Below are 19,567 nucleotides of genomic sequence, written 5' to 3'. Positions count from 1 at the left end.
TAAATTTCCAGAGTGCTCAGCAAAAGCCCCAGCATCTGGGAAGCTGGGGACAACACATCATTAGGGGGCAGCCTCTCTCCTGGCCCTAGTGTCCATGCAGTGAGGTAGATGGTTCCCCTCCAGCTGTGCACACACAAGAGCTGACAGTGCTGGTACTCACTGGTTAGGGTTGTGGGTGACCTGTTTGATGACCTGGCAGTAGACCTCATCATGCAAACTCTCCTTCTCCTTGCACAGCTGCATTCAGAGAGGAGAAGACAGCATCAGAGAGGGGACAAGAGAATCAGAGAGGCCCCTGGTCATCTCTGTGCCCTTCCTCTCCCAGCTCCAGAGCTCTGCCAATTTGCTTAAAGCTTGGGCTTTGCAGGCTCTGGTCTCTAGTGCTATCTAGGCCCAAAGAAGGAGAGGCAGGTTATGCTCTCATCCAGACAGTGATATCCAGGGAAAGCATTTACATGCAACCCCTCCCCCCCCATGATTTTAATCAGCCTTTCTGCTTCAGCTCCCTTTCTCATGCAGGAGGTTGGATTATGGCTCTCCCTGCTCTCTCCCTTCCCAGCAAGGTCTTGGCCCTTCATTCCCATTGGTGCTTCAGCGCCTTGCCCAGGGGAAGTTCACAAACCTGAAGGATTTCATAGATGCATTCAACCTCATTCTGGTCCTTAAGTTTTGATTGATCTCCCATGAACCGCATCAGAGCTGTAAAGCAAGGGCTAGCATTTAGGTCTAAGCAGAGGTGATCCTGCCATGGGGCAGGCAGTAGACTAGAAAATGTCCTGAAAGCTTTTCTGCTCCATGGGCTATTACGAGCCTTGCATGTGTAGTCAGTCAGTGGGGCATCAGCCCAGGCAGTGTGTGTTCTTGGACACTTTGCACTCAAGGCAAAGTGCATTTTGCTGGAGGCTTTCAGCATGGACACAGGTGGTTATTAACTGCAGAAATGCCTTAGGAAGAGTCCTCCTCTCACAGTTTTCATTTCCCGCTCTGGGCCCTGTGATGCCTATGTGTGGCCACTAAGGCTGTCCCTCTCACCCCTGCTCCAGCCTCTGCAGTATTGTGTTCTAGGGAGGTACTTACTCTTGAAGTTCTTTGTGGCAAGCTCATTCAGCTCACTATCAGAGTACCGGAGCAAAGACTGCTGGATTGGGACCTGCAGGGCCAGAATACAAGGGTAAGCTGGGGAGGCAGATCACACAGAGCTGTGCTGCAGTCTTCACAAAGACATAAGCTCCCAGTATCTTGCAGGCAGCACTGAAGAACAGGGGGCACCTACGCTTTTCCAGAGGCTGCAGCCAAGGATTTGCCCTCTGCAGTTTTTTCCATGTGGGGACAAAGCTAGAGGCAAGGCTGGAGCTGGGATTCTGGCTGTAGCCATGGGGAGAGACTGGGCTCACCTTGGTGTGCTGGACCAGGTCAGCTGCACTCTTCTTTTCAGCAGACATCCCCTTCAGTCCCTGCCTAGACAGAGGAGAGGGAACATGCAATCCGAGAAACACCCCCAGAAACAGCTTGGTGTAGGTCAGGCTACACAGATCCTGTGTACGCCTGTTCAGGAAGGACCATAGCCTACTCACATGGGCTGAGCCTCTCGGAAGTAGGCTGTGGCGAAGTCCATCATGGTATAATGATCACCAGCAGGGACTAACATGATGCTGTTGCGTTCTGATGCCAGGCTGGGAACAGAACTCTGCAGAGATAGGCAGCAAAACCCACCCTAAAAAGTCAGCTGAGGAACCACAGTGTGTATTCTTCTCACCTGCCCGACCTGGGAAGGCCTGATCTGTGTGTGATGCCTCCCTCGCCCACTATGATAGTATTTGAGTGTCTCCATCTGCAAGGATTAAGCAGTCATCTTCCCTCTAGCCTGGGAGGTTAGACGCTACCAGGCCCACAGACCCACCCTAGCAGCTCCCACAGAACCCGACTATATCCCCTAGAAGTTCCCCAAGGACAACTCACCTCCCTGCTGGTGTTCCTGCTCTCTGGGGAAGCTTTCATGCTCTTCCGCAGCCCTCCACATCTGTCCATGCTGGTACTGAGGTAATCAGGGGCTGCAGCCAATTGCACCAGACTAGTGGGGAAAATACCGCAGCGGCCACCAGTGGAGCCAAACTGCCAGCCTGCAGAAACAGGGGAGAGTCAGGAACCATGGCATCTACCAAAAGAAATGAGCAGTGAAGCATTCTACTGGCAAAGGACAGCATCAGACTGACCAGGCTTTCCTGCATCCTAAGATAACATCCCCTGTAACTATGGCAGCTGGAACAAGGCGGGTTGTCGTCAGAGAATGGCAGAGCTGAAGGCTGACTATGCCAGCCCTTAAGAGTCTGCTTTCCTCTGGTTTACTCAACAGCGGCATGTAGAACTTCGGGGCACCATGGGTCCAGCAGGCCCTTGAATCCATTCCCCACCCTTCCTCCCAATCTTGACAAACTCCCTCACCTGGCTCCACGCCTTGCATGGGCAGTAACTCAATGAGATCACCCTTCTTGAAGCTAAGAAGGCTCTTGTCATCTGCAATGTAGCTGCGCAGAGCAACAACGTAGTTGGTATCCTGGGGAAAAAGCAATGGGAAGGTCAAATCTCGTCCCCAGGATGTGAAGGACTCAGACCATGTCATTCTATGGACCTGCTCAGGTCCATGTGGGAAACCACCTTCATTCCCTACTGCACTACAGCGCTCCCTCACCTGCCTCAGCTCCTCGATGAAGAGTTCCACCATAGCCTTGATGCACGGAGCCTTCGGAGAGTGCAGGAAGAGCTGCTCTGTCTTCAGAGAGAACTCCAGGGCACTGCTGCCCTTCAGTTCCACTGACAGCACATCTGCAAAGCTGAGAATACAGCCAGCATAGTTGGAGTCTTTCTGCCAGAGCTAGGGATGCAGATCATGGGGATGGGACCTCATTCCAAGGACTGAGAATGGAGACAGGCCTCAGCATGCTCCAGAGGGTGGCCTTTCACCAGCACTGTATTACAACAGTAATAGCACCATAGGCTGCTCATGGCTTTCACCTTACCACTTTGAGGACCTCCCTTGTGATGATATTCATGGAGCTTACTCACACCTAGCACTCACTTATTATAAGCAAAGCAAAAGGTGGGAAGGAAAGGGAAAGACCACACTCATTAGAAGGAGAGTCAGTGAGTCACAACTGGACTAGGACAATCCTAGAGAGCACAGCACAAACAGGGAATTTTCAGCTCAACCATTCAGTTTGCCTCCTAACACTCTGAAAACATCCTGCAAGTGACAAATTATCATCCTGCAGCAACCAGTGCCCTTTTGCTCACCTGTAGCTGCAAAGAATCTTCAGGTGCTCAGGATTATAGCCAGCTGCTTTCACCACCTTCAGCAGCCGCATGCCCCGGTGAGAAACACCCAGGATCTGGACATCACTTCCATTTTCGCCCTGTAAGGAAAGTGCAGCCAGAGAGCATGAAAGGCTCCATCTCACCTGGACATGATGGAGCAGGGGAAGAAGATGCTACCACATGTACCATGAAGGAGGCCCTGGGCTGACAGAGGTGTCAAACACAGCAAGGTACAGAAGGCACAGAAGAATGAATGATGTGTGGCCAGGCAGGGAGGCAGAAAGAGATCCTGGATAAGCTAGAGCCACACAGCTAAAGCAAGCCCAGGGTCTGGCGAGAAGGTTAAAACTCACATGAACCGGGAAAAGGCGGGAGAAATAGTTAGCCCAGTTATCCCGAGCAGCCAGTACAATCCTCTTCTTTATCCCATCTTCCTGAATGGACTGGATGTCATTGCCAACCTGGAACTCCACTAGCAGGGTTACAAAGCAGATACTTTTTCAGTAAGACAAAGATGTTCAAGTGTCCCTCTCTCCAGGGACTCATTCCCACTAGTCCCCCTCAGTGATTACAGTGCAGCAAATGACAAGCAGAGGCAAAAGGATACCACATTAATTGCACACACCAGTCTACTACTAGTTTCTCTGCCCCTCTCCATGAAGCTCCTGTCAAAGATGACAGCTGAATTTTAAGACAACTCAAAATCCCATCCTTAGGTCTCAGTTTCCTCTCCCCACAATAAACATATCAGAACTAAGTGTTTCTGGCTCAGAGAAATTTCAGGGCTGTTTTCTGGCCATCTGGAATAAACAAACATTCCCATACTGCACTACACAGGACACACAAATGTGCTTTCTTGCTGCAGTGACAAACATTTCTCCTCTGCCCTAAGTCCTGCCTGAAAGGGCTTGGAGGAAGGTTTCAAACCAAAAGCTGGCTTGGGAGGAAGGGATGATGGGGCTGTTAATTACTCAGCAGGTCTTTCATCTTGCGCTTCTCCTCCTTGGAGATCCGAAAGCAGGAATCAGAGAAAGTGTCACGCATGATCTGCAGAGGAAGGAAACAGAGAGACTTCCATTGAAGAAGCCACATCTGAATATGTTGGAAATCTGAGGCTGTTAAACAGAGTGAGTTTCAGAGAGGAGTGAACAGGGACTTGACTGGATGGATCTGGAGAAGAGACTAACACTACTAGGGATGCAGAAGTGAAGGCAACTTATGCAATGTAATTATGGGGTGTTTTGTCCCCAGAGAGACAATAGGCCTTGAGTCATACACCAGTACATACCTGTTCACACAGCAAGTTCAGACAATAAGGGTGACTGAAATTTTCTTTGGGGTAAAACACCTGCAAGAGGAGGATAAAAACAATAGTGAAATTACGGATGTTGCAGAAATAGCTCCCCAGGGATGTTTTGTAATCCATATGCCCTGCTGCCAGAGAGGAATGAGTTCATCTCCAAGGACAGGCAGGGAAGAGACACTATGAATGTGAACAGAAGGACCTGGAGTGAAGGACCAAAAGTAAAGTGGTGAGACCATGGGATGAACCCTGGTCAGTTCAGTGCACTCTTGAATATTTGATTTTAAACACATTTGTACTATTTTAACAGGAAAGCACCAGATAACAACAAATTTACTTTATTTGTAGATCTCTTAGTGCTTTACAGAGGAAGGAAAGGACAGGTGGGGAAACTGAGACACAAGAGTCAGTAAGGCAGAGCAGGACCCAGATCCCCTATGAGATGATCCCCTACCTCCTCCCAGAACTATCTTTGTGCTCTTATATCACACTGGGTGCCTATGACAAAAAACCAAATGTGGGACTAGTTCCCTCCTCCCACAGCAAGCCCTCAGCTAATGAACTGTACCTCTTTGCGCAGAAAGATTTTCCAGGCAGGGTTGACATAGGAAAAGCTGACACTGGTAGTGAGCTTGTACAGCTGGGTCTTGATACCATCATCTTCTGCTACTGTTACAGCAGAGTCTGTGTGAGGAGAAAGAGCAGTGAAGATGGGCTTTGCTGACTACAGGGTCACCTTCCCACCTGCCAAAGACCTACCAAGAAAAAGGGGACAGTGCTATATGCCTGATGGAAGATTATTGTCAGGAACCTTCTTGAAGGTCAGGGATCAGCTAATGTGAATGCATGCATAAAACAGTCATCATGTGAGTACCAGCATTTCTGATAGCATTTATACTTGCTGTATTAGCCACAAAGTTCAGTGCTTATAATAGAAACACTCCAGAGATAGGGAGCACACAGCGTCCCAGACAAAATACTAACCTGTGAAGACACAAGTTTCACTTTAAGTCATTATAAAAAGGGTGCTAAAGGTTTCAAATGGGCATAAAAATTCTCCTCTGAGCTTGCAGACTGCAAGGTTCTGGTACAAGGCACCCAGCACTTGCCCTGGATTTCTCTCTGCAGGAGATCTATTAAAGACAGGCTCAGTTTGAAGGCAACCATTCAAAGGCATTGCTTTATGAGGCAGGAATGTCTTCATTAATCACTCCCAACTTTCAAAACTTCAGAGTTCATGGACAAGAAATGTAGTAGATCCCATAGTTCAGCACAGTTCTATATCCCTATTCAAAAGCATGTAGGGATTTTTCAGGCTAATCCAGTTACTTCAATTTACTTTCACAGTATTTCCTAAAGAAACATTGTTTAAAAGAGAGGGGGAGTGAAACAGGCAAATTCTTTTATATCAGGGAAGCTCCTGCAGGATGGAGTCCTTCAGTAATGTGTTTGGCGGACTGTTGCTTGCATGTTATAAAATGTGATGCTGATGAGAGTTTTAAACAGCTTGAAATACATTGGTACATGTATCCAAAATAGCAGCAAAGTATAAAATGAAATATGGCTCCAGGCTCCCACTGAAATTCAGAGGCAAAACCTAAGACTGAATAACACTTCCAAACTACTGCTGAGAAGCATTAGCTATGCCATTTTTTAGGTGGGCAGCATCCAGACACTGTTTATGTCGCCAGTGTCAAAGGTCTCCCAAGCTCTCCTTCTCCCTCTAAGAAACATTCTCTCATTCCTCAGTCTGTCTCTAAGGACCTTCCAGAGGCTCTAGAAGGTAAAATACCTGGCTTCCCATTCCTCCCTGGTCTAAAGTCCATCTGTTGAATTGAAGCTTTGATAAAGTAATTATGCTTCAGGTAGGCAATAAAATGTATTGTGGACTGGACCTTGATAAAGCTGTAGCCCAAAGGTCCTTTCTGGTTTTAGCTGCATTTTTCAGAGAAACCCAGCCCCTCCTTCATCATTTGTGCCTGACATCCTGCACTGCACTGGGAAGAAAGGGAAGAGTTAGAGCTGGGAACTGCCATGCTGATTACTGGGTCAGACTGACTGAAACTATGACAGTCTCTCTTATTTCACACAGTCCACTCAGTCTTTGGCTGGCTGGCCGATGACAGAACATGTGCTGTGACTCTCCCAGGCCACTCAGCTGATTCCGACCCTATACCCTCCCTGCCTCCCACTACCAAATTCCACTTGGGTTAAGTCAATACTCACTCTTCCCTGTGGATTCCTGCCAGTCTTGGGTCCCAGGCAGGAGAGACGAAGACAGTGATGGGGCAGGAGGGGAAGCAGGAGGGGTCTGGGAACCTGGTGGGGTACTCTCCTGGCTGAAGACTGACAGGAGAGGCAACTGCTTCTCCTTGATAGAACTGGAAGCTGAGCCTGGCTTGGGCTTGGGAGGTGGAGGTGGTCTCTTCTCTTGTGGCAGGGGGGATGGCTGCAAGACAGCAAAACCATTTGACCCAGTCATTCTCTGCATTACTGTGCTCTGTCCTGACACTGCTGTTATAAATCATCCCTAGGGCAGCTGTCCAACTCGGGAAGCAAGTTCTGTATGAACAGGGATACCAGGACATTTAAATCAACACATGGTCTGCAAACAGATGAAGATCAACCAAATCCAGGTGCAGAGAACCAAGTATTTGAGATTGAAGCCTCCAGTTGGGAAGGGGAAAAAGACATTAACGGGCAAGACCTAGGTGCCAAATGTGGGGAACAGGAGTTCCTTGCTTCCAGATCATCCTTAAACATACCACAATAGGAATTGCTGCTCCAGAGCCTTTTCTTCAGGACCTCAAGTGACTTTACAGATTGGAACCCAGTCTAGGATGGGCAGTGCCATCGTATGAGCTCACAGCTATCTAGTAACCCAACAAGAAATCACCTGGCTGCTACTGCACTACCAGGTAGCTCCCACCCTGTTGGAGATTGGATATACTCTGCTGAGCTCTTAAGGTGAACAGAGAGTGAAGAACTCACTGATTTGGAAGATGGGAGGTTCATCATTCCAAGCTTGGCCAGAGCCTCATTTTTGGGGTCGTTCTTCTTAATAAATGGCTTGGACACTCTTCTGCAAGAAAATGGGGAACACAGTCACAGGGGCTGCAGAGGGGTTGTGGCCACAATGGAGCCACGTGGCAGTGCTGGGATATAGTCCCACTCATCTCCTTCCTGCCCACGTGGGTGGATCACACTCTCTCACCTGATAGGCTCGATAGGCTGGGGCTCAGGGGCTGGCCTGCTCTGGTACATTTTGATGATGTTGCGGATCTCCCGGCTAGGTGCAGGCCGCAACTCAGGGCCTGAAGGCTTCACTACAGGTGGCTCCTTCTTCGCTTTTGGTGTCTGCTTTTTTGGCTTTGGCTCAGGAGGTGGCAAAGGTGAAGCAGGAGCTATTGGGGATGACAGCTGTAATGAACAGACCAGCAAAGACGCAGGAGAAATCCCTTTATCTCATTTGAAGCTCCCTCTCTTTCACCCCTAGGCTGACTGGTCATGACCTTCCACTGCCTTGCTTTGGGATCCCAATTCCCAAAGCTCAGGCCTTTCTCTCTCTCTCCTCTCCTGCCAAGATGCAGATTCCCAGAAGAGCCAGATCCTTTCCTTCTCTGGCTACATCCTGGCTGGATGCTCCTGGAAAGTTCCTGCTTGTCAGCCTGCCTGGGTCTCCACTGCACAGCATCTTACCTGCCTCTGTTTTAGGGCTAGGCTTCTCTTCTTCCTTCTTCTCCTGCTCCTCTTCCTTTTCTTCCTGCTTTGGCTGGGGATTTGCTGGAGGGGTCCAAGTTTTGGAAGGAGGCCTCACTTTCTTCACTCGGATCTGTTGCTCTCCTATATAGAAGGGGGGGCCTGAGCTGGTTAAACCCACAGCCAAAACCTAGCACTAATGGCATAGTTCCTACCCTTGCATCAGTCAGCAGAAGCCTATGCTTTCTAGAGGCAAAGGAGGGTGTGGCAGTCACAAGCACAAAGATTTCTAGAAAACTGGCAACACAACACCTCACAATCTGAATTGCAGGGCACTGAGCAGGCACCCAAAACTCCTGCTACACACAGCACCAGCAGCTCCTGCAGGGATTAGCTGTGTTCCAGACAGGAAGACAACACCCTTTTATGCCAGGGAGGCTGCAGAATAAGGTGTTATAATGAGTGAAATTCCCAAAGTGGTAGATGCTCACCTATCTTCTGAAAATATTCTCTCTTCTGCTGGAAGGTTTCTGGAGGATAGTCATCATCTTCACTGTTGGAGAACTGGTCTTCCGTGTAGTCATGAGCCTGCAAAGCAGTTCACAGCATGGTTAGTTAGTCCTAGCCAGCAGATACCTCCATACTGCCCTTAAGTTCAGAGGTGATCTTCCCTCGCCAAGTTCTGATCTAGAATTTCCCCCCATCTGGGATTGTCCCTAGAGATCAGTCTCTGACTCAAGGAATCATCAACCAAGTCCAGAGAAGGGGGAGTATGTTAGAGGCCCAAGACAGCTTGCTGGAAGATATAGAACTCAGAGTGATGGTTTTTCCTATGGAATAATTCAGATCAGCTGGGAATTAATTGGTCAACACTGAGGCCAAACATCCACAGAGCTAATGCCACCAAGGTTTGATCTTGTGTCTTAGAGACTCAGCAAGCAGAGTTTGAAAGTTCTCAGTGTCATAGGTAAGGATAGCTCTCTGCTCTCCTGTCTACCAAACCACTGTCACACTGGAAGCAGAGAAAATGCAAATCATTAAATTCAAACCAAATTCACCACCACTTTGTTTCTCATACCGGTTTGTCTGCCTTAGCTGGCGGTTCTGGAGCCTTTGGTGGTGGTGCAGCATTCTGGCTGCTGGGAGGCTTCTTGGGTTTTGGGGAAGTGGCTGGGACTGGACCTGAGGCTGGAGCTGGAGCTGGAGTTTGTGGTTGATTTGAGACTGTTGGCCTTGAGTTCTCAAGAAGCTGTTGCCACTGCTGCTGTTGCTGCTGCTGTTGCTGCTGCTGGGAAATGCTCATGGCTTGAAGGGTCACCTGCTGGGCCTGGAGGAAGGAATAGCAATGTCCATGAGCTCTAGGCTACTCAAAACTGACAGTCATCAGTCAGGCTTTCACTGGTAATCACAGAACATCCACACAGTCCACTGCAAATTTCCCAGTGTTATGTACAAGGCACGCCCAGGGAGTCTGATCCCACCTAGCCAATTATGCAGAGCTCCTAATAACACCCTAAAGACTCAGCTACCAGTGAGATAGCCTGGGACCTCCATGCACTCACAAGGGTTTGTACTGAGAGCAGAACACTGCAGATCTGCATCTGTAGCAAATCCCAGCTTAAAAACACATGGTAATTACAGCTGAGGCTTCTTGGGGCCTGCTCTTGTTCCTGCTACTCACTCACCTACAGTGCCTCAGTGTCCCCATGTACACAAAGGGGCAAAAAGGGGGTTCCCAGTTTTGCAGTCTTAAATAATCCCAACTTTATATAGCTAACCCCCAGCACATCAGCACAGAGTGTTACAGAGCAGGCTTAAGGCAGGAGGGGAGCATGGTTAACCTCTTCAAACCTCTTCACAGCACATACACCAGTGCATTGCTCTTCCCCAGTTCCTGGGCCCCTCCCAGTCAGTCCCTTCCACTCACCATGAGCATGGCTTGCTGGTTGATAAAGGCTTGCTGTTGTGCTGCTAACTGATTGGGATCTACAGCTGGAACCACAGGCTGGGGCATAGCCATGGCTGTGGAAGACACACAAGTCTGCAAAAGCCCACAGGCAATCATTCCTCAGTGTCTGAGCATCAGCCCAGAGCTGATTGTTGACAATGCACCCCATCTGACACTCAAATGCATACAATTACAACACCCACCCTTCCATCCTCTTCCCCTGTATAGTTATTGAAACACTGTGTTATTACTTGGCATAGGTGCAATCCCACCAGACACTGGCATCATAGGCATGGCTGCTGGCATCCCAATCATTGAAGGCATGGGCTGGTAAGCTGATGCTTGAGTCATTCCAGAGAAGCCTAGAGGCAAAAGACCATATTCACAGTGCTTTTGGGGAATCGCAGATGAGGAAGCCCTGATCAATCCCACAGAGCACATCACATAGGCTGGGTGCCCCTGGTTCTCTCCACATGCACCAGCAACAGGGATATGTGAATTGTTTATCTCTTCACACACAGCAGGACACAGCAAAACTGAGGTGGAAAAAGGAAACCAAAGAGAAACGTATGGCCTGCCAGACTTTACAACTACAGTACCCGGACCCTGCTTCTGCAGTCTGGCTTAGGACACCACCATCCTTCATGACTGAGCATATAAATAACTCCTGCCTGTGTATGATTACAGAGAAGGGTTTCTTTTGAGGGATGGGCAAAGATGTCTGGGACTACCACATCCATATCAGTCTCTTTGCAGCAGGTAGCAAGAGTGAATGAACAATGAGCCCTGGCCTGGGTAGCATTGTGTACCATGTAAAGGAACTGTGGAGAGAAAGGAATTCCCCTGCCCTCAGCAGTCAAGTCCCACATGAGGCCACAAAAGAGAAATCCCACTGATGGCAAAGCCAGCAGAGCAAAGGACATGAACATCAGTCTCAGCTAGGAGTGAGTCAGTACATAGCGCAAGTCTACTGAATCATGATGTCCTCCCCAGTGAGAATGGCCCAGGGATGTCATGGAGAGATCTTCATATTCCTCACTGATCTAAGTAGCCACATGAGTGACAAACTGGCCTCAGGCCTGTGATCTGTAATAGGGCTTGTTGTGCCCCTACAATGCCTCTACAATAGCCAAAAATAGTCCCAGTCTCAGTAATGATCTGAACAGGACATTCCCCACCTTTCTGAAACAGCTGGGTGTGTTCCTACACATGTAGATTTCCCAGTGCCATTAATATATTGGTGTTTGACTCCACCCTACTGAAAATACTTGAGTCTTAGCTCCACAGAAAGGAGGAAAAGTAAAGACACTAACCACACAAACCAGAACCTCTGCAGGGTTCAGACTTACTAACCCAAGGAATAGCTAGAGATGATGGGAAACTCTGTAAGGATGCAATAAGAAAGATTAAAACCCTCCCCTGAGAAAGGCAGCAACTATTTTGTGAAAGGACAAGGTGAATAGAGGTGAATACAGGACTTACAAGTATGGGCCTAGGGAAGAGGTAGCCTGGATCAGAAGCAAGCTACCTGTTGCCTTGACCCCAAGACCAACTTGAGAGAGAAATTAAAAGCAGAACAAAGGTGATACCCTTACCTAGCACCTTCCCCAAAGCATCTCTCTCCCAGAACCTGGGAGTAAGGAGTGCAACTTCTGATGACCTACGCTAAAAACCAATGAGTCATGAATCAGCTGACCCCATGCAATAATTAGCATTTAAGGGACTCCCTGACTTATGCTCACTGAAGCTTATGTAGCCCCGCAGGTATTCCCAGCTGTCCCCATCCCCTTACAGACCCGTAGAAGGAAAGATTCCTCTCTGTGTGGGTCCAATCTTCCCACATCCTTTCATGCGTCCAGTCAGAATGTCCCTGTTCTCCATATCCTGCATCAAGAAAAACCAGTTATGTGAGCTCAGAGAGAGAGACTTCACAGAGGGAGAGCCATCCAAAGGCATATCTGAGCTGAGCAGAGGCAGAGTGAATAGGCAGAAGCATGCTTGAGGGAGTCACAGGGATAGGAGAGCTGCAGAGAGAAAGTAAGAGGGAATATCAAGGGACTTACTGATACTCTGGAGCCTTGATGCAGCACAGTGCTGAAGAGATCATCCACATAGTTATCCAAGCCTACAGGGGTCCTCAGGTCGTCTCTGAAGCTTGGATCTAAAAGCAGAGAGAAGTCTGGTGACAAGGCAGGTAAGGAACATTCCCCTGCCTGCAGTCCCTATTAGACAGTCATGTTTTGGAGTGGAGCCTTTCCTTGCTTTACATCAAGAAGAATCACCTGTGTCCCCCTCTGCTCTGATTCCCTGGCTGGGGCCCATCTGGCCCTTCCCAGTGCCATCCACAGTTCTGGGCAAGAGCTTACCTGGATGGAGATTGTTGAATTCTGGAGGCAAACTAGGTGGTGGAAAGGTAGGGGCCTGGATGCCTGGAGCAGGAGGGATCCTGTTGAAGAGAAAAGTGAGATGAGGACAGTACAGAGTGCTGAAAGAAAGACAAACTGCTGGGTGACAGGGCCACAAGTGTTGGAGCAGGAGGATTAGGTGACTTACAAATCCAGGTCAGAGCTCTGGAGGAAGCTTCTGTCCCTTTCAGGAGTGATGGGGTACTCAGCTGAGGACTGAGAGGAACTGCTGAGGTTGCTGGCCTCCTCCATCTCTCCAATGAGGTCCAGCACAAAGTCACAGCCCAGCAGGTCCTGCCATGTGTTGCCAGTAAACATGGAGATAGACCACCCTTGAGACTTCTTATCACAGCCCCTGGTAACAGGGAGAGGAAGGAGAGAAGAGGTGTTCAGGTAGGCAGGTGAAAGGGAGAGAAAGGAAAACATTGCATTCGGTTTCTTCTTGCCTTGTCTATCATGGCTTAAGTCCTTAAGATTTAGGGTGTGAAGAACTATTAAGCGCCCAGGGTCAGGGAAAAACTAGAATCGCTCAGGATTTGTCCATTTTTTTTTAAATCTTTCCTCTGAAACTGCTCTGACAGATCATGGCAGTGATTCCTCTGTTCCTAAAGAGGCCTGCAGTTCATGCAGATGGAAGGGTGAAGAAGAGAGCACAAGCTGGTGTGGGTAAGGAGTCCTATTCCGCATCTGACCATATAAATTCTAGCCTGCAGCCTCGACCAGTCTGAACCTCAGAACTAGTAACAGCCTCTTTCCCACCCCCAGCTCTTCTCCCATCCTCTGGCAGTACCTTGCACTCAGGAGCCAGCCTGCATACTGCTCCCCAGTCATCCAAGACTCCACCTCAGCTGAGAACTTCTCCTCTAGCACAGAAAAGAAAGTCAGTACACACAGCCTCCCCAGCAACACCTAAGCTCTGCAGGACACAGGCAGAGCCCAGCTGCAAAGTCTTACACACTCCTGAGTGGGGGCCACAGAGGACTGAAAGCACATGGAGGGCTTCACATGAACACATTCACATCCAAAATAACTGTTTGGTGGCGTAGGTTGGCATTTCCAACCTGACAGCTGAAAACCCTTGCAGTGTCCTGCTTCACTTGGGCCACCACTCCGCTCACCAAAGAGCCAAAGTAGGGATGTTCTGCATTCAATTCACAGAGCTTCTGATCACTCAAGAGGCAGCATAAGCCAATATTTGAGAAGGCAGGCAGGCAGAAAGTCCCTGTAACAAAGGCAGCAGTTGCTGCTTCATAGGCTGTGCAGTAATGGATAACAGGAAAACCAGACCCATAGATATGCACAGGCAGAACAGCCCTCTGTTGACATGGGCCCAAAACCAGAAGAATCTCATCCCTCAGCCAGAGTAGCAGGTCTCATCAGGCCCAGACTTTGGGAGGTTTGGGTTTAGACTCAGATGCTTGTATCCCCCATGGCTGTACCAGCCAGAAGAAATCAGTGTTCTGATCCCTCTTTACTAAGCTGAGGGAAGTATTTTCTGAATGCTTATTTCTGCACTGGAAAAGTCCTTAGGGACTAGAATATAGCAGAAGGGCAGAAGCACAAGTTACCATTAAAAGTGTGAACATCCAGCACCATCTTTCCTCTCCTCTGGTTTGCAGTCCACTCCAGCTGAGTGGGAGGGTAGGCCCGAGAGAACGTAGAGTCTATCTCAGTGTGCTGTGCTGCTGTCAAGATCTTGCGCTGGCAAACAGCATTGTAGCCCTCCATGCCATGATCTGACACAAATCTAGGAAAAGGCAACTGCATTTAGCACACTGCTCATCTCCTTTAACCTTAAGGAAAGTGTAGCTAGACCTTTTCTCCTCCTTACTTCAGCAATGGCTTCTCCAGTGCTGGTGAAGGCGCAAAGCAGCTCAGCAAAGTCGCCATCAGGACCCAAGCTCGCTGCCTGTGCTCCATGTCTGGGTTTTTCCATGTCTGGGCAACCACCTGACTGAAGATTTCATTGCGCAGAGCCACATTATTCAAACCTCTCCCAGCAATGTAGTTGCCCAGAAGTACCTCCTGCCAGCCATGGAGATTCTTGTCACCAATGAACCGCAAAATCTAGAAGCATCCGGGGAAAAAAAAAAAAAAAAAAAGAGAGAGAGCTGTAGCTGTAACCCTCTGTCCCAAACGGTGTTGTAAGGTGACAACCTGGGTTGTTTGTGAGCCTAAGAAGAGTAGCCAACACTAAGATAGGGATCTATTCTCAGGTTTTGTGCACCACCTAAGTTCTGGGGAATTTGGGAAGCAATGTTCATAGAGATTGGACCCTGACTAGAAGTCAGGATGACTTCACTCTCTTAGTTATGCCTCTGCTCAGATACACAAGCAAGTTACCATAGCCTATTTGTTACTGTCTCTGAGCCCACAGGCTGCCTAGCTGTAAAAAATATGTAAAGGAAATTGATGCTTAGCTGATCTTTATGAAAAGCTCAGAGCACCAGACATGAGGAAATACTAACACCTGAAAACTGAATGTTAAAAAGACTTTGGTGTAGTTAATATTATACCAAGCAGTATGAGATGTGGTATCTCAATAAACTCCCTTAAGCAATGATTTAGCTTCTTGGCTATGCATATCAACATCTTTGATGCTTTTGTAATCTGTATTTCTTCCTCTTAGGTACAGAATAATTTCTTTCAGCCTCTACACTTCAATATGTCATTAGATGAAAATTTTTCTAAAATGTGCCATGGACAGCTTTGGAAAGAACATTTATGAGAGATGGCCTATTTTTTTGTCTCAGAGAACAGCGCTTTTTAGAATGGTTAATGGTAGTAAGCACATCAGAGATTCACTGAGAAAAACAGGAGATGGTGGTTGTTTAGTTATTACAGCCTTTGCCAAAGAAATAGCTTTTTTTTTTTTTTTTATTAGCAATGGAGAAAAATTGTCTTTGATCTTCAGGAAAAATAATAGTAGTCTGCTTAAACACAATCCTATTCACAAGATTTTATTGAAGCTTATGCTCTTCTATAATTGGGATCATTAGGACAAAACAAGAGACTGGTTTTAGGTATTACCTTTCCTAATGGGCTTATTTTAATTACATGTAATTCTCAAAAGGATTACCAGATTTACTTAGAAATTATCTGAAGTTTCATTCTATTTTAGAGAGTCAACATTACCATTTTTAAGAAGAAATTTATGTTTCACATCCACAGAGATGAAATAACACCATCCTCTTATGCAAACACTACATAATTAGAGTGTCGCTCCAGGTGTAGTTTTCTCGATCACAAAGTCCCTGCCTTTTTCCAGCCTTTATACAACAGTTCACTGTCCTCTATTGTGTACTGGCACAACTGTATGCCTGAGATACAATCAATATTTTTACTACAAACCACATCATGGAAAAGATCTGGGTTAAATTAAACTTTTTTGTGATCAACAGATAACAATAAGTGCTTGAGAAGACAGACATCCCTTATACTGTCATTGCTACTGAATCTGGAATATTGGGAAACTAACGCTTAGCAGTCTAATTCCTATATGTCCTGACAAATTCTGAGGCTACATCACCAGGCAATTCACTTTGATCCCATTAGTCTATGGCTGGTCTATGCCTCACCAAGAACACAGCAATGCTAAGGGGCTGCATGTGATCTCTGCCAGACTGCTCCAGTGCCTAGAAGGAACAATTTATTCTGCTCTCCTAACACACCATGTATTGTAAGAACAGTAACCACCACCAGCATCTTGTTGTATAATGGCAATCTATTATAGCTCTGGACCTATTCTTCAACAAGGCCCTGGTCAAGAAAGATGTCTCTTACCAGTTTGTTGATCTCAAGTGCACTCTCCTGGTATTCAGCATCCAGATGGGTTAAGGGGTGCTGCAGAGGCTGACCAGGGGCAGGGAAATACGTTTTCTACAAAGAAATAGAAGGACACAAACATAGAGTTTGTTCCTGGTGTTACTAGAACTAGTGCATCTCCCCAGTGGGGAAGCAATTAAGAGATATAAAAAGATTCCCACCTGGAATTGTGACTTAATGAAGGAGGAGAAAGGATAGCTGTTGATGTTGGGTGGGAGGGATAGGTTGTCTTTGACCTTGACTTCTGGAGGCAATGCCTCAGTTATCTGGTTGGCCTGTTCTCGGTACTGACCTGTAAGAGAAAGAAGTCTTGCGTTATAGGAGTTAGAAATGCTTCCAGAACACATCCGATTCACAGTGTAACACATGGCTAACATGCATCTAACCTTCCCTGAGCACCTATACCAGTCCCCTGGCTCCAGGGGCACGCAGTCCTCCCCTGCTGCCCTAAACCCCCAAGCAGGCACATCCTCACTTCCTTGAGACCACAAGGCCTAACTTCAGGAGAGAGTTTTTACAGCTCTGATCTCTCAGACTCTTATCCCTGGGTAACAAACACCCAGAGGGCAGTCAGCACCCGGAGTTTCAATTCTGTTATGCAGAGTTTACAAGACAGGAAACACTGAGCCTATGCAGAGATACTGCTGACAACTGTTCAGTCAATGAGTAAATGAGAGGTCTTCACGATGAGGCACCGGATGACGGATTGCTCACAGACAATTGAGGAGCAAGCATCTTCCTAAATGAAGAGATTTCTCAATGCAGCGCAGCTTCTGTGCATTCCCCTATCTCTAGACCATGTCCCTGGATGCTCTCCTCCTCCCTGTTTACAACCCATCAGCTTTCATTTTCAGCAGTTTCAGTGCAGTTTGTCCCCTGAGCCCCTCTAGGTAACATTGCTCACTAGACCAGCTGATAGTCCCTAGAGGTGTATGCCATGAAGTATGAGGTATCTGGGAATCAAGGACAGTCTGCTCCAATTCACAAGATCCTTCTGCCTGACTGTATCTTTTACTGTACTATACAGAAGGCCAAAGATACAGCTGTCATTCTATTAGATGCTATACCAACATAAAGAGGTAAATCCTGTCTCAACCTATTTCAACTTATTACAGAGGAAACTATACTGCAAATAACTTAATGCTCAAGATCAGGTCAACAACTTGGGAAATTATTTCAGTTAGTGGTATTTTGGTGATTTGAAAACAAAACAAAGCAAAAAAATTTCCATCCCAAGCAAAACATTTCCCTTAATTGTTATATTGCTAGTTCCTGATGCTGTTACATTGTTTCTATCTACTTCTATTTTAAAAGAAGTAATTACTTTTGAACAAGTAATTTTAAATTAAAACCCCAAAATATTTCTTTGAAAGTGCCAAAATTGCAGTTTTGACTTCTTCACCTTCAATTTCCTTACAAATTTTTGAGTAGAAAAAGATAGGTTTCAGTTCTCACAACCCAGATATCCAGCTCTGCAAGACACATGGGTTCATTAAACAGTTTGCTGTCACATAACTTTGACCAAAGTTTTGCACCATCACTATCATCAGTTCTATCAGCACAGTTCAAAAGACGAGCTGAAAATGTAACAAAGATACTGAATTTTAATCTGGTGTTCTGCCCACTGACCCAAGTCACTTTTCCACCCTGTTGTGTTGGGAAACAATATACGTGACACCATTTGCCTTTATCATATTTACACTGCGGTAATAATAAATCAAATGTAACCCAAGTGAGCGACAGCAGGTAGAACAAGCACGTACTTAAACTGCTAGAAAACAAGGAAGTAAACAATAAAGCAAAAAGAGTGCAGGAAAGAGAGGGAAGGAGGGAGGATTTCTTACCTTCAGCTAACTGCAGGAGGGCAGCAAGGTCTGCAGGGATCTCCAGCAGTCCCACATCCTGTGGAGAGAGTGAGCAAGTCAGTCACTGGGGTACCAGAAGTGAAACAACATATAAACCCTGAGCTGTTCTGTTAAAACCAGGTAAAGCTGCATTTGAGAAGCTGGCCAGAACAAGGACTAAGCATCTGAGCAAACCCAGTAATTTCTGCCTATGCAACATTCAGAAGCAATACAAATAGGGAAGTATCATATTAACACAGGTATATGACATGGGTCAGCAAATGAGGGAAAGGTGAGTAATTCCTAAAAAAATCAGCTGCCATGGGGGGGGGGAGTGACAGGAAAGTTGACTTTCTTTGACTCATCTCATTACTAACAAGACTGGCATTTTATACAGAAGAGATTGCGGTTGAAAGGTAAGGGCCATTTCCTCCTACTCCTTTTTCTGCCATTTTTATTTTTCAGTATCCAAGAGAGCTACAGCATAAATAAAAATAGACCTGATTCTGATCTTCAGACAGGACTACTCAGATTAAGACACTATGAAACCAAGCCAAAGGCACAAAGCCTGAGCTTTTGGGTTTTGTTTTTTGGGTTTTTTAAGATCTACATAGTAAAGCCTGTATTCACCAGCATACTGACATCTCTCTCCACATAAACTCTCAGCAATGCTTAAAGACAGATTCACAGCTTTTTTGGATCAGTTTGATTTTGCTCATAAGAAGATACTTAACTTTAAGTCTAGCTTTTCAACGGCATATTCAGGAATTGGACTGTGAAATGCCACAGTCCTGGATCCACACCTGAGGAAGCAGGTGATATTGCAAGAGCACCCAGTGCTAAGTATTCCTGTTGTTGTTACTGACAAACCTGTGCAACATTGTGGAGGGTGTCAATTCAGATTTCCTTGCTACACACATCATAGCAAATGTATGCCTGGTCTAAACATATAAATAATGACATTAGTTAGCAGTGTTACTTATAGTAGTTGATACAGGTTAATGATTGGGAAACACCAAACTAATGACATAGTTATGTATCAGAAGGCTTTTTATACCAGGCTAAACTCCTTTCTTGCTGCTAGGTTTCCAGTGTACATGTGGGCTCTGTACACTCTCCAGATGTTTTGCTGTTGCCCAGCAAACCTGGGCTGAGGAGGCATAGGGAAGGGAGAACACCCTGAAAGCCTGGCTTGTTTTATATCAGACTCTCCCAGACTGTTTGACAACTT

At 46.8% G+C, this 19,567-nt stretch overlaps 1 protein-coding gene across 5 annotated transcripts in view; it reads right to left on the bottom strand.

The window, feature by feature from the left end:
* Nucleotides 1-19,567, bottom strand: part of MYO15B (myosin XVB) — a 41,994-nt gene that overhangs the window by 6,715 nt on the left and 15,712 nt on the right. For all 5 annotated transcript variants that reach the window (XM_075044537.1, XM_075044532.1, XM_075044534.1 and 2 more), the window contains 31 exons: nt 18,337-18,394; nt 16,654-16,784; nt 16,451-16,546; nt 14,499-14,734; nt 14,236-14,414; nt 13,458-13,530; nt 12,816-13,022; nt 12,629-12,708; nt 12,326-12,423; nt 12,059-12,146; nt 10,514-10,624; nt 10,242-10,336; nt 9,393-9,641; nt 8,806-8,902; nt 8,315-8,458; nt 7,830-8,019; nt 7,607-7,697; nt 6,842-7,064; nt 5,184-5,299; nt 4,601-4,660; nt 4,284-4,359; nt 3,666-3,784; nt 3,292-3,410; nt 2,690-2,831; nt 2,443-2,554; nt 1,960-2,120; nt 1,575-1,687; nt 1,395-1,458; nt 1,078-1,150; nt 623-699; nt 161-237 (listed from right to left, as the gene is read on the bottom strand). In XM_075044537.1, the coding sequence (XP_074900638.1) occupies nt 161-237; nt 623-699; nt 1,078-1,150; nt 1,395-1,458; nt 1,575-1,687; nt 1,960-2,120; nt 2,443-2,554; nt 2,690-2,831; nt 3,292-3,410; nt 3,666-3,784; nt 4,284-4,359; nt 4,601-4,660; nt 5,184-5,299; nt 6,842-7,064; nt 7,607-7,697; nt 7,830-8,019; nt 8,315-8,458; nt 8,806-8,902; nt 9,393-9,641; nt 10,242-10,336; nt 10,514-10,624; nt 12,059-12,146; nt 12,326-12,423; nt 12,629-12,708; nt 12,816-13,022; nt 13,458-13,530; nt 14,236-14,414; nt 14,499-14,734; nt 16,451-16,546; nt 16,654-16,784; nt 18,337-18,394 (3,755 nt within the window). The remainder of the gene's footprint in view (nt 1-160; nt 238-622; nt 700-1,077; nt 1,151-1,394; nt 1,459-1,574; nt 1,688-1,959; nt 2,121-2,442; nt 2,555-2,689; nt 2,832-3,291; nt 3,411-3,665; nt 3,785-4,283; nt 4,360-4,600; nt 4,661-5,183; nt 5,300-6,841; nt 7,065-7,606; nt 7,698-7,829; nt 8,020-8,314; nt 8,459-8,805; nt 8,903-9,392; nt 9,642-10,241; nt 10,337-10,513; nt 10,625-12,058; nt 12,147-12,325; nt 12,424-12,628; nt 12,709-12,815; nt 13,023-13,457; nt 13,531-14,235; nt 14,415-14,498; nt 14,735-16,450; nt 16,547-16,653; nt 16,785-18,336; nt 18,395-19,567) is intronic.

The sequence above is a fragment of the Buteo buteo genome, chromosome 13 (assembly GCF_964188355.1).
Source record: "Buteo buteo chromosome 13, bButBut1.hap1.1, whole genome shotgun sequence".
Lineage (NCBI taxonomy): Eukaryota > Metazoa > Chordata > Aves > Accipitriformes > Accipitridae > Buteo > Buteo buteo.
This window is presented reverse-complemented; position numbering and strand designations above follow the sequence as displayed.